Source organism: Poecile atricapillus, chromosome 1 (assembly GCF_030490865.1).
Source record: "Poecile atricapillus isolate bPoeAtr1 chromosome 1, bPoeAtr1.hap1, whole genome shotgun sequence".
Taxonomy (NCBI): Eukaryota; Metazoa; Chordata; class Aves; order Passeriformes; family Paridae; genus Poecile; species Poecile atricapillus.
Genome location: NC_081249.1, coordinates 83,487,413 through 83,500,980, shown reverse-complemented (window position 1 = coordinate 83,500,980; position 13,568 = coordinate 83,487,413). Strand labels below are relative to the sequence as shown.

The window sequence follows — 13,568 nt, the reverse complement described above, 5'->3', positions numbered from 1 at the left end:
GGAAACTTTTATCACAATTTATGGAGATTTACCAGATGAACTGCTTCTCCTCTTCTCCCTGTTCATTTTCTTCCCCTGTTTTCTGATTCCAACCCATGTCTAGACGCCATTATCATGGCTCTATTGTAACTCAGCCTAGCTAAAATACGAGAGCGAAAGACTCTGTGCTATCTTTGCTGAGAACACTCCTGCCCACAGCCCCTGAGGCAGTGTCAGGGCTGGCCCAGGGCTGTGCCGGACGGCCTCGCCTCTTCCCGCCCTTCAAGCACATCAGCACGGTGTCGCGAAAGAACTACATCTCCCGTCATGCTCCACTCCGACCCGCCCACACTACCTGTGCGCGGCCGCGCGTTGCGCGGCGGGAGTTGTAGTCCGTGTTGGCGGCGCCGCGGAAGTGACTCGGCGGCGCCGGGGTGAGCGGGGGCGTGTTGACTTTCCGGGGACGGCGCTCATGGAGGCTCGGGAGTAGCGAGGCGTGTGAGGGGGTTCGCCGGCCGCCGCCATGTTCGGCTGCCTGGTGGCGGGCAGGCTGGTGAGCGCTGCCCGGGCCCGGGCGGGGCCCTCAACCCGCTCGGGGGCGGGGTGGAGCTGCCGCAGGGCCCTTGGCCCCCCCGGGCCCCAGGAAGGGGCTCCGCCTGCCCGGCGCTCGGCTGGCTCCTGCCCCGCGTCCCCACGGGCAGCTGCCTTGTCGAGCGTCCTTGCCGGGAGGCGCTTGCCATCCCCCTGACAATGTTGTCTCCTCAGAGACAAGCTGGGAGCTTAAAAGAAGCTTTTTAAGGCTAGATTGTGCCTTGGCTGCAAGGATGTGGCATCTCGGGTAAAGAGGAGGGTATCTTTTGCTCTGGCATTCAGCCATCCTTCTGCTGCCTTTCTCAAGGTCTATTGTATTTCCTATGTGAACAGGTTTCCATGATCCTGGGGTTGTGCCAGCCAGGTGGTCAACAGCCACTTCTTAGTGACTTGGCAACCTCTTCTGCACCCTATTTTCCTCCTACGCACATGGGGAGCGAAGGTATTCTGATCCTGTAGTCCCGGGTGGGATATGTGTTCAGTGCAGGTAGAACAAGGCTGTTGTGTCTTTCTGGTAATATTTTTTGCAGTTGTTCTTCTGCTGTGTTTGACTTTTATCTGGCTATTTGCTCTTTAGGCTAGTACGTTCCTCACTTTTTGTTATGTACCACTTTAGGTGTGTTTCTGTAAAAGGAAATTCACAGACAAAAGAAGATGAAAAACATGTTAATACTAATAAAGGTTTTGTTCTCTTTAGGTACAAGCTGCACCTCAACAAGTGGCTGAAGACAAGTTTGTATTTGATTTACCAGACTATGAAAACATCAACCATGTAGTGGTCTTCATGCTGGGAACTATACCATTTCCAGATGGAATGGGAGGATCTGTCTATTTTTGTTATCCAGACCAGAGTGGGATGGCAGTGTGGCAGCTGCTGGGCTTTGTCACTAATGAGAAGCCAAGTGCCATCTTCAAAATTTCTGGTCTGAAATCTGGTAAGACTAGAACATAGCAATCGGTGCAACAGATGTGTTCCTGAATGCATAAGGGATAAATGTGTGAAGGTTGCTTTGAACAAAAAGCTACTTAAACAGGCAGCACACTCTGTGTTTTAGACAGTGCTAGAAGCAGCCTGTCAGCTTCATGGAAGTCTGTCTGTGTGTTACTGTTCCTTGTGAAATTTCTCTCTCATCTTCTCTTGTGCATGGTGTTGATCTGGAAGTTCTTTTAAGCAGACTTGATGTGGTTTTGTCCTCTGTATAGGGGAAAAATGATCCTGTAACTTCCCTAACATGTTTTAGGTGTTTGTCTAGACGTGCCAGCAGTGTTTTCTTTCAGCTTCCTCTGCTAAACAGTTGCGTTCTCTGTAGCACAGACAAGTTTTGCAGGGAGTACAGCCTGGCAGTGATTTCTGACAGCTGGCACTCCCCAGCCAGGGGCAGTTGCTCTATAGAATTGTCCAATAGAGGGCGGAAAATGGCCCATTGGAAAACAGCTTTCCAAATGTTTTAGTACTTTTGGTACATTGAGTAGGATGTGTGTGCACATGTTTTCCTAAATACATGAGGAGTTTGCTGTGTGCATTATAAAAATGATGAGACATTCCATTGGCACACCTTTGTCCTACAAAAGGGACAGATACATCGGTCAAGCAGCTTAAAGTGTTACAGTGATAAAGTAGTACACATTTTTTGTAGGCTTGGGTGTAGTCTAGATCTTTGACTTGAATCTCTTTTTAATTAGGCGTTGAGGATGCTCTGTTAAAATATATTCATTCATAACATGGCACGCTTTCTGTTGAGTTAGTCCTGGATGTGGCAGTATGGTTGAGATAAGGGCTCTTAAGCTGCAGAGCAAAATGAGTTCAGATCACACACATTCCTCAAAACTCTGGGCTTTCTTCAGAAGAGGGAACAACTGCAGGAAGGGCTTGGGGGGACGTGGTTTTGTGTATCCCAAAGCTGTGTACAAGAGTAAAGCATATCACCAGTGCTTTTGGCATATGTTTCTCGTGCTTGAAAGACTCACTGGTGTGTGCTCTTGGACAGCTTTGGAGGAAAATGCATTTTCAGGTGCTTTTTGCATGATTAGCCATGATTTCCCAGTAAGGGCTGCTCTCAAGGAAGAACTCAGTGACATAGTTGAACCCATTTGCAGTGCCTTGAGGCGCTGTTGTGCTTGATTTGAGCAGCAGAGAGCTCTGCCATTCCCATTGTCTGCAGCTTAGATCTGACTGTGGACTCAGTCTAAGGCCACACAATCTAAGTTTTGTGGCCATAAACAATGTTAAGGTGGAGAAGACTATATAACAGAGCTGGAATCACTGAGAGACATTACTGATACATGAGCTCTGCATTTTGGGTTCAATACCTGGTTGAGAGGACCAGAGATGTGTCCCTTTCAGCAGGGTTGTGTCCCTGGGAAGCAGAAGTTATGCCCATTTGTTTGTGCATAAAGAAGGGGCTTAGAAATGCTCCCTGCCTTGGAATGGTAAGGTTTTTTGGTTTTCAGTTGTGCGTGAAGGTGTGGTAGAAATAGAAAACAAACTTTGGACTTGTATTTTGCACCCTTACTGGAAGTATGTTCACAAGTGAGATAAGAGTTACAGCAGAGCCTTTTCCATGACAGGCTTTTCTGCTGTGAAGCTGTTTATGCTCTAATATTATGTCTACATTTGAGGCCTTCACATGTGTAAGGGTTTTGTTGTTATTGGGCTGAAAGATAATGAGTGCTCAATCATTGAATTAAGGGGTCAACAAAGGGAAAGAAATGGGAATAATACTTTTCTGATAGCAGTTGCTCTGCAGTGATGTAATGTGTTGGAGAGTGTAGGGTCTGAGTGCAAAAACCTGAGCTTGTATTTCAGTACTGATTAACATTCTTTACATTTGTACAGTTTGGAATGCTAATTGCAAGAGCCAAGCATGGAAATCGTGGAGTGCATTTCTTCTGGTGTAAGGATGACAATGGATGCTTTTATTTCACACTTTTAGGCAGACATCTTTCCAAGGTCATGGTTCTGTGGGAGTTCATGGAAAGTGAATGGAATGTATGTCCTTTATTATTTGGATCATGCCTGTCTAAAGTAATCATACATTGTAACAGAACCTGTTGCTTGGGGATGTTACATTTTTATTGAAATGTCAGCTTCTCAGGTGAAGAGGTTACAAGATGCAAAATTTGTACCAGCTCTGTTGTTATTAGTATTCTCTAATAATGAATTTGATACTTGGTTTCTGATAGCTTGTATCAAGCAAGCATCTATCAACAAATGCTGAGCTCATACAGCAATGACATTTCTCAGAAGTTCTAAATAGCATTTCAGGAGATGAACTCTTTTCTTACTTACCTTGTGTTAAAGTAACATTTTAATAGGCGTGCTTTACTTATAAGGTAGCACTATATTACAGTTCTAGGACCTGGAGTGAGGAGTAGCACTTCAATTGAAAAAGGTAGTGAGTTTGTGAGTGCAATTTCTGTATGGGTTGGCTGTTTGCTTCATTGTGCCTTGTGTCTCTGCAGAAAAATGGTCAAGTTCCTGAGGTCTTCAGTCTTGATCTCTGTTCAACTTGTCAGACTGTTTTTGCTGGCCGAGTTTTTAACTAAGTCAGATGGTGCTTTTGATCTCCTAGCATTTCTTGCAGCTGAAGATAGTGCTAACTGGTCTGCAGGACAGCTCTTCATTAGCTTTGCTTTCTCCTGGTAGTAAAAGGCCAGAGTGCTGGTGAAACATTGCCTCTGTGTTAAGAGAGTACTTGGCTATTGTGTTCCCACAAACACAGGTGCAGTATTAGTGTTTGTTTACTGATAGCATTGTGATCCCACAGACATTTACCTGCATTTTCCTTTAGAGATGCTGACAGAAGAGTACATGATTTAAGTGACTCTGAGTGTCTGTCCTTGTTTGCAGAGACCTTGGCTGAAGCTGGCACTGAAAGTATGGGTTGAGAAAGGTCAGAAGTGAGGGCAGAGGGCTGGGATGATGCCTGTGTTTGTGGCATGCAGTTTGGAGATGGTTCCTTGTTTTCTTTGTGGCACTTGCAAAGTGAGAGGCCTTTCTGTTCCCTGACTATTTCTTTAACCTTTGCTGCTTTTGGAGGGTTATAGCAGTTCAGATGAGACTTGGGGCTTCCCAGCCCTCCCTGAGTCAGAGGGATCATAAACTAGAGCTCTCTACTTTTTCAGAGCAGGTTCACTAGAACCTGGCTTTAATGAGTGAATCAAACAACTGCAGCAGTGCTGCATATTTCCTGTTTATCTGCAATTGCCGAAATATAAATTAAAAGCTTGGTTCCTGTAGAGAAAGGTTCTGCTGTCTTTCACTCACTGATTGTATTCCCTCTTGAATCCATTTACTTCATAGGCAGCTGTAAATGATGTTTTTCTGGTTTTTAGAAATTTTCTTATGATCTGTTACGCTTTTTAAATGTACCCATCACACTGTTCCATCTGTTGTGCTTGTGTGTACTTGTGCCTGTGCTTGGAGTGTGGTTTTTCTGTATTTCCTGAGATAGGGAGATCCCTCTGGTGGGAGCTGGGGAATACCTTCTACAGGAGGAACACGGTGGTTTAAGTTACACAGCCTCGACGTGTGTGCCAAACCTAACGTGTGCTGTTCGTGGTGCTTTCAGGGAAGGGAAGTCAACATCCCTTTGGTGCCATGAACCTCCCACAGACTCCAACAGTGGCTCAGATTGGAATCTCAGTGGAACTGCTGGAGAACCTGGCCCAGCAGACTCCTGTTGCAAGTGCTGCTGTGTCATCAGTAGATTCATTCACAGAGGTAGCCTGGACATTCCGTTTTCAGAAATTCTCTGTTCTATGGAAGTCTCAAGAATTGAGCCTCTGAAGCACCAACTGGGGAGTGGGCAGGGGCTGCTGCTGCGGGTGGCAGTAGGATTGTAACCAACCTAGTAATTGTCAGATCATTTGGTTGGATGCTTTGATACTATGAAATTGCGTTTTCTTACACTGAAAAACTATCTCCTGTGAAAGACTGGAATTTGCATGATCAGTGACATGAGGCCAAGAGATTCACTTGTGTCAGTGCCACTGTACTGTAAAATTATTTATGATACTTCTTATGGGAGCAGCTATGACTAAATAAATGTAAGAGAGAGTAGATCTTTGGTGATTTGTAGGTGCTGAAGCTTCAGTACAAAGGTTTGCAGGGATGGTCAAAAATTGCTCACAAGTTAAGGCAAATGTGGGCATGGATGCAGGGGGATGGATATTCAGGTGTACCATTTTCGCTTCTGATGTAGCTCTGCAGAACTACAGAATTATGCCCTCTCCCACCAAAATATTTTTATTTGTTTTTCCCCAATGCCTTCTCTGTGGATCTTTTTTAATATGTGCCATTTTTTAACCCAGCCTGTTCATTAGTTTGAACCTCTGGAAATTATCAACCCGCTCTGGCAGTTAGTTGGCAGTCTAACAAGAGTCCAAGGCAAGCTAGACCTGTATAGCTGGTCTTGATTTCCCTAACACTGATGGCTCTGGCATTTTCTTTTAACATTTCAGCCGTTGGTGAGGCTTTTCTTCAGACCTTTTTTAAGTTCTCACTTTCCTTCCAGGTGTTTGCTGAGGGAGACTGGTAATTGTACAGTAATCCTGATACTGTAGCTGATGTTCTTTGGCAGTTTACACACACTGTAGCTCCAAATAGGTGATGTTTCTTGCAGAAAGTTACCACAACTAGGGGTTGACCAACAGCTATTTTTGTATAGTACAGTTAATTGAGCTTTTCTGGAGTTGTGAGGGGCAAAGGACACCTAAATAATATTTCTGATTCCACCAATTTTTATTATAGCAATAGTTAAGAAAAATAACATGCCACAACAGGTCATTTGCAAGGTGGCTCATAGATTTTTCTGGAAGTACTATTGAAAGAAAAAAGAAAACACCTCATGATTGCATTACATTTTTACAAACTTTTTTTTCAGTTAAGTGAATTTTTCTGTTAAAAAAGACCAACATCTAACTCTGAGCATCTTAACTGAAACTGTAATTGCCTTCAATGAATGCAGTTGACCCAAGGGGTAGAGTACTACTTAATCCTACAGAGAAAAGGTGTGAGGTCAAAGTGGAAGGAAGCCTTTGATGGAGTAGATTGCAGAAGAAGGGCATATATGACTGGGAGCTTATTTGTGAATAACTAATGGCTTTCATTTAATATTTGACATCAGCTCTTTGGAACTGCTATATTATAACAATAAAAGTATTTTTTAATGGTAAAATCATCTATTGCTACCCTAAGTTAAGGAGTTGCTCTCCTCTCCTACGGCATTTTTAGTAGGTTTTATGAAGATTTATTGAATATGTCTTTTTATGTATATAAAGTATATATTTTTTAAATAAATAATGTGGTTTTATGTATATAAACTTTTATATAAAAAAGAAGTAGGACAAAACCATGGAGTTCTGCATGTGAGTGCGATGAGACTGAGGGTAGGGTTCTGGGATATCATTTCTTCTACTCCTTTTGTGAGAGGGGAGCACAAGACTGTGCATTTATTAACTCAGGCTCTGTTTCCCTGCATCATTTCACTGTCTATGAAATTTTCTGTATAAAAATTCCTTGTTCTCCCATCAAAACAAGGCATAATTTTTTATTTTTTTTTATTAAAAAAAAAAAAAAAATAGGGTAAATTAGGAGGTACCATAGACTTGTATATTTCTGGACTGGCTGGGAATGTCCTACAACCTCATCCTCTGCACACAGGGCTTGCTATTTCTTGGCCTCTCTTTCATTCTTTTCTTTCCTAGTCCTACAGTTTAGGAGTGCCCTGTGCATCCTTTAGATTTTTTTTCCCCACAAGATCTTCTAGTAAAAGATGCCAGGACAGCAGCCCTTCTGTGGGGAATGCTAATGGAAATTGCCCTGTCAGTGGTGTCTGATGAGTTGTAACTAGACAGATTGCAGACTTCTCCAATTGTTTAACAAGTGTTTTTCTGGGAGCTGGAATGGCAGCTTTGGCCCAGTCTGGAGTTCTTCTGATTATTCAGTTTGGAGGAGAGGGACAGTTCTTGTCACTGCATCACGTCTTTGTCACAAACAGAAAATGTTCTTCCCAAAGCTGTTTGTCCAGTTGGATGAAGTTGAGCAGAGGGAGGGCAAGTGAAGATTCTTAAAATGATTTCTGGATGCTGGATGGGTCTGAGGGCAAGACTGAAGCTTAGGATGTTTTGATCATTGTCTCTGGACCTACTATATCTACTTTCTCACTGAGTTTTAAATGACAATACTAAAATTACTTCATGTAGGAGCTGTATATCTGTTAAACTTCCACACAAAAATTCAAACTGAAGAAAGAACTTCCTTGAAATATCTTTTTTTTTTTTTTCAGTTCACTCAGAAGATGTTGGATAACTTCTATAACTTTGCTTCCTCGTTTGCTGTTACTCAGGCACAGATGACCCCAAATCCTTCTGAAGCTTTCATTCCTGCAAGTGTAGTTCTGAAATGGTAATGGTGATCTCTGGTTCTTTTTTCCTAGGCATTAGATCATCATTTCTAAGCACCGAACTATTGTCATGCTGGTCAGTGAGACTGTTGCTGATAATGCAAATGCTCATTTGTTGTGGGAGTTGTGGGAAGACAGAGCACACTGATACTTGTCAATTTGTGCCTGTTTTATTTGGTCTCTTCCTAGACATAGTTCCATAGCTGTCTTACTTAAGAATGTGAGAGGTGACAAAATCATCTTGGTTCTGTCACCAAGATCCTTGAGTGTAAATACGTAAATCCCTCTGGGAGTTGTTTTCCAGGGACTGGTTTAGTAACTGTCTGGGGATAGCCTGTGTAGTCTGGAGATAAACTGTGAACTGCAGGCAATCCTTTAGGTATCTGAAAATGTCTTTCCTATCAGTTTGGCCTTATTTATTTATTTAGCCTCTGCAGTATTAACCTAAGCCCTTTTTAAATCAGTATTTGAGACTCTCTGAATACAGTTTTATCATTAGTAAGATCTCATGAATATGCAAGCAGTTAATGAGAGCCACGTGTTTTGTTTGGGAGTGTTGGTAACTACAAACTCCATGGACTGTATGTGGGTAGGGTCTCTGAAGTGACTGGTCAGTGCCTGGGTGAGGCTGAATTGGTTTAAAACCCTTCAGTCCTTTCTCACTTGATCTGGGCTATGAACTATGAGGTATAGAAGAACATTTTTTGGTTTCCTTTGTTTCATTGGCAGCTCCTTTTGATTCCTTACATTTTGGGTTTGTAAGAATTAAAAGGGGATTTTTAACTTTTGTGGCTCAAAGTCTATAGGCTTCTCTATTTTTTCTTTTTCTTTTAAAAGGGCACAGAAATTGTAAATTTTGTCTTATTTCTTCACTGTGTGTCAACAGTGAATTCTGATGCTCAGTTTGTTTATGGTTTTCTTGATTTTATGAGTATGGAAAGTGAAGTTAGGACAGCATGTGTGCATATATGTTTCCATTGTGTGTTAGAGAATTACATTTCCTCATTTGATTTTACTAAAACGCTACCATCCAGCCTCAGATTCATACTTCTACCTGCACAGACTGATTTCCTAGCCCAAAAAATGTTATGCATAAAACAACTACTTATAATTCATGGACGTGTTTAGTTTGGAGGAGACCTTTAAGATGGAGTCCAACCATTCACTTCCTGCTGCCAAGTGTACCACAAACTCAGGGCCAGTAAAATATGTCCACATGTCTTTTAAACACTGCCAAGTAAGGTGACTCCATCACTTGACAACCCCTTCATTGAAGAAAATTTTCCTCATATCGAATCTAAATTAACTTACAATTTTACTAAGCTTGAATGAGTCTCCTCTGGGATACTGCTTTAACAAAATTCATCTTGGTGAAATACACAAGTCTAACTGCATATATTCTAGATATGCAAATGGATTTGGGATTTACTAATTTCCTGATGTGAAATAGATGTAATTTATCATGTTCTCTGCATAGACTAATTTGTACCCTTTTTTTTAGAAATACAATTTTATATGCAGCAGCTGTTATTTTTTGGTTGTTTTTTTATATTTCTAGGTATGAAAACTTCCAGAGACGTCTGACACAGAACCCTCTCTTTTGGAAAACATAAGTTTAAATTCTGTCATTTGGAGTTCTTCCTAAAGTGTTATCTGAAAGATGCATCAAGTAACTCCACTGAAGATTTTCCAGGGAGAGGAAAGGAAAAATCCAAACAACAATTAGTCTCAATAGACAAAACTAGTAACTTTTATATTACTCTTAAACAGTATTTAAAATTAAAATCAATGAAAATTACTAGTCTGCATGTTGGTTTATTTAATTGAAGTGCTTGGCTGCAACAAGAAATCAGTGTTGCATGTAGAAATACTTCTTTAAAACTGCATTTAAAGTGGAAAAAAATTACAAGATGAAAAATGGCAGCACTGTGTCATACTTGTGTGGTGCTTTGGGGTATTGTACACAAACCAAATGCAGTATTTCATTCTTTACCTCATTTGAAGGGTGATCAGGCAACAGTGAATATGCTAATGGTTTTCCTGCTGGTACTTGCACTGTGAGTTCTTCCATTTTGTGGACAACCAATAGTCCTGTTCCCAACTCATATAAATGGTACAGCAGTATTTCCCTCTTTGACTGTAATACACTATTGAGTTTAATCTTGGAGTACCTGTCTTTAACTATTCCTGTATGAAAGTGTAATGAAGAGGAATTTTTGGGAGCTTTGGCTGTGCTAGAAGAATTATTTCCAGTAATAAGAGAGTAAAATCTTGTTTCTCTTAAAAACCGATGTGGGGTGTCTGATACTGCTGTCTAGGTTACTGGCACCAAAGGCTGTCATTTGCTCATAAATTCAAAAGATTTTGGGGTGGTCTGAGTGGTTCTCATGATAAGTGCAGTTTCTGCTAGTGCAATGGCTTCAGCCACATGTGCCCAGGTATCTCATAGGTGAGCTCCACCTGGCCCTTCTGTTCACTAGATTAGTTTGATCAGACGTACTATGTCGAACAATAGATCTTGCTTTTGTAAGTTACTTTCTGTAACCAAGGACTAAGACTTGGTCCCAAATCATTGGCATGAAAATAAATGTTTCTACTGCTTTCATTGACTGGAAGATGAAGCCTTTAAGGAGTCCTTTATCAAGTCAAGTCAGCCTTAGGTATATTTCTCCTGAGAATGGAAACTCAGTCCTTTGAACCTGCTCAATGACACCCTATGTCATTTCTGCCTCAGCTTAAAATGGACTCTTCCCTTGCAGAAAAGCAGAGGGCCACAAGGAATAAAGGGAATGAGCTCGACCTGGGGCCCAGAAGAGGAGGAAAACAGACTGATGAAACCAAGGAAGGCTGTGTAAGAACAGCTTTTGAAAAGTAAAACTAATTCTCCCCCAGGTAATTTATGGCACAAAACTCAGGGTTATTTCCTAGAAGCCATGGCCTGAAAAATTTGGGTTGCCTGCTTGACTAAAGGCTTAATTTTCTTCAAGACACATTTGTAGGCCAAATGTTTGTGGAGAAGCAGCAATGAGGGCAGTTAGCAGAGGCCCAGGCTGAACTCCCTCATCAGAATGGGTCATTAGGATCATTCTGTGTGACCTGTCAAATTCTGCTGTAGGATGTGGTAGTTTTGTCACACATATGGCAGATGCCTCACACAGCTGGTGACAGAAGTGGATCAGAAGAGACAAGAGGGACCAAATGGAAGCTGGGAGTGATCGTTGCTCAGCTGCTCACACTTCTAAGGAAGTATCTGGCTGCCCTGGAAATAAGTAATTAACACTTCATAGGCCATTGCTAGGCATCGGGCATTAGGGAATGTGTCTACAGGATGTAACAGACTCATTCTGTCAGTACAATTTAATTAACAAAGGAGTGATTTATTTGTAAAAAATGAGGTACCGTCTACAACTTCCTCATCTGACTGGCCAGAGCTCTATGAAATAATCCTCATATCTCTACTTGTTGCAACTTCCTATGGCCCTCACTATCTGACATGGTTTGGTGAAGAAAGGGTTATAGAACTAAAGGTATTCAAACCCAAGGGCCTTGTTTGGGCTCAGACTGGCACTCTGCTGCTCTCCTCTAGTTACAACAAGCTACTTCTGTTCTGACTAAAGCTGCATTCCAGTTATTCCAGATGCTGGTGGGATTGTTGTTTGGGCTTCAGGAAGCCAGACACACCAGACTAGACCATGTGGGTGGGATCACTAAGTCAGCAAGAGCGCTGTGGCTGCTCTTGCCCCAGCTCCAGCCATTAAGGCTGTAAATAAAAATACGTAATTATATGGGGGTTGAATAATTCAGGAGTGTAGATTAAGAACTTCTCCCAGTACTGCAGCCACTCTGGGTTCAGCAAGTGTTGTCTCTGAGCTCACTGAATGTGGCACATGCTTGAAAGCATCATTGTATATTACTTTTCTTCCCTGCTGTGACAGCTTACCGATCAGAAACTCTCAGAGGGAAGACTTTATCCTCTCCTTCAGTATCAGTATTGTGCCTTTCACAACTGCTGTGAAACTAAGATTCACTTCTACAGATTGTGTGGATGGCCAGACTCTGCTTGTCAAGCATTTTTCTTTCTCAGCTTTGAAGTAAAGGATTATGGTGGGTGAGTTTCACTAGCTCTGTGAGATCCTACCATATGATCACTAGTTAGGATGCTTGAGGAAACAGGTATTCAGTCTAAGGAAATTTAATGTAAGAAACTTCAGGGTCATCTAAGCTGTCTCCCAACAATAGTTTTAACTTCGATATTGCGGTTTTAAAATCAACAGGATTATAGGAATAAATGTGAGGAGAAACAAGATACATACATTCATCTATTCTGCCTTTAACTATATATATATATATATATATATATATATATATATATCCTTTTTTTTCTCCACACACAAAATACTAACATTTCTTTCCCCTGGTATGGCCAAAAGTGTAATGCCTGTAATAATAAAAACCTCAGTGTAATATAAATTATTTTGTAATGATCCTCCTACATTTAGAGTATTTTTCTCATTCCCAGTTTCTAGATATTAGGGAGTTCAGGTTTTAAAGAAAACCTGTGAAAAAAAAAAATAGAACACTGTCATTAGGTTTCCATGCCAAACTCATAACCATGACGGGGTAGATATATTTCCCTCCATTTTCCAAACTGTTTTCCTTTCCATGCCTTTTCTAACTAATAGGAATTGTTAGAGTGGGGATTCTTTTCACAAGGGCCCTGCCTGTTTCTGCATCTGCCCTCACCTCACCACCATGCCCAAAGAAAAATTTAAAAATACAGGAAGCAACAAAGTGCATATATTACTGCTGGCTTATACGAAAACTGATGCAAAATTCATGGCAAGTACTCAAAATTCTAATTATGCAGGGGATTTGTTTATTTGTTTTTAATAAGTTGCTTCATTTCTTTGTTGTATTTTTCTGACACAGCTCACGGTGAGAGCAAAGCATTCTCAGGTGACCCTGTGTCTGTAGTACTTGCAGAGGAAGTTCATTCCTTCACTTTTAGCCATGGAACCAGAGCTTCCCAATACAATCAGTGGTGAAACATGAGCATGAAATGCAGAGAAAACAAGCACTCTTACCTTGACTAGGAGGGGAAAATTCAATCCATATTTGCATTAAATTGTTTTGGCTTAACAATAAAAGCCTCAAGAAGAATCTGATTTAATATTGCATTGTGGTAACATTCTTTATTCATTCACCACCAGATGGAGCATCACCTTAGGAAACAGGACCATACTGTGAGAAGAGACCTTTTAAGTGAACCACTGATTTAACAATCAGGAACCGGTTTTCTGTTTCTACTTCCAGCTGTGGTACAAACCTTCTTGCTATCTCTGGGCAAAGTCTCTGCCTTGAAGTTAGAACTGTAGTCCAAGACTACAGTTCATGCAATTTCTAAATTTCTGAAAGTTGGTAGAATAACACAAGGGCCGCCAGGTACCTTTACTTTTCATCTTTTTATTTTTTTATCTCTTCAGGGGGATACTCTGTGTGCAATAACTGAGGGAATCAGCAACCTTCAGATTTTATTATGCTTTTCAGACAGAGTTCATAAAGAACAGTCCTTTCTAACAACACTTGCAGCCT

General features: G+C 41.4%; 1 protein-coding gene across 3 annotated transcripts; it reads left to right on the top strand.

The window, feature by feature from the left end:
• Window positions 1–394: 394 nt before the first annotated feature.
• On the top strand, window positions 395–10,136 carry HIKESHI (heat shock protein nuclear import factor hikeshi). Of its 3 annotated transcripts, none has more exons than XM_058853133.1 (6): window positions 403–532; window positions 904–1,012; window positions 1,268–1,505; window positions 5,142–5,293; window positions 7,860–7,978; window positions 9,535–10,136. In XM_058853133.1, exons 3-6 carry the CDS (start codon window positions 1,355–1,357, stop codon window positions 9,587–9,589), a joined length of 477 nt encoding a protein of 158 aa, XP_058709116.1. In that variant the 5' UTR covers window positions 403–532; window positions 904–1,012; window positions 1,268–1,354; the 3' UTR covers window positions 9,590–10,136. The 3 variants fall into 3 exon arrangements, with proteins under 3 accessions (XP_058709114.1, XP_058709116.1, XP_058709119.1); XM_058853136.1 differs by lacking the exon at window positions 403–532 and adding an exon at window positions 548–817; XM_058853131.1 differs by lacking the exon at window positions 904–1,012 and having other exon boundaries at window positions 395–532.
• The last annotated feature ends 3,432 nt before the right edge of the window (window positions 10,137–13,568 follow it).

Coding starts and splice junctions, on each gene's coding strand:
- HIKESHI (XM_058853131.1), top strand. CDS start 503: ATGTTCGGCTGCCTGGTGGCGGGCAGGCTG. Junction 533..1,267: donor GCCTGGTGGCGGGCAGGCTG/GTGAGCGCTGCC, acceptor TGTTCTCTTTAG/GTACAAGCTGCACCTCAACA. Junction 1,506..5,141: donor AATTTCTGGTCTGAAATCTG/GTAAGACTAGAA, acceptor TGGTGCTTTCAG/GGAAGGGAAGTCAACATCCC.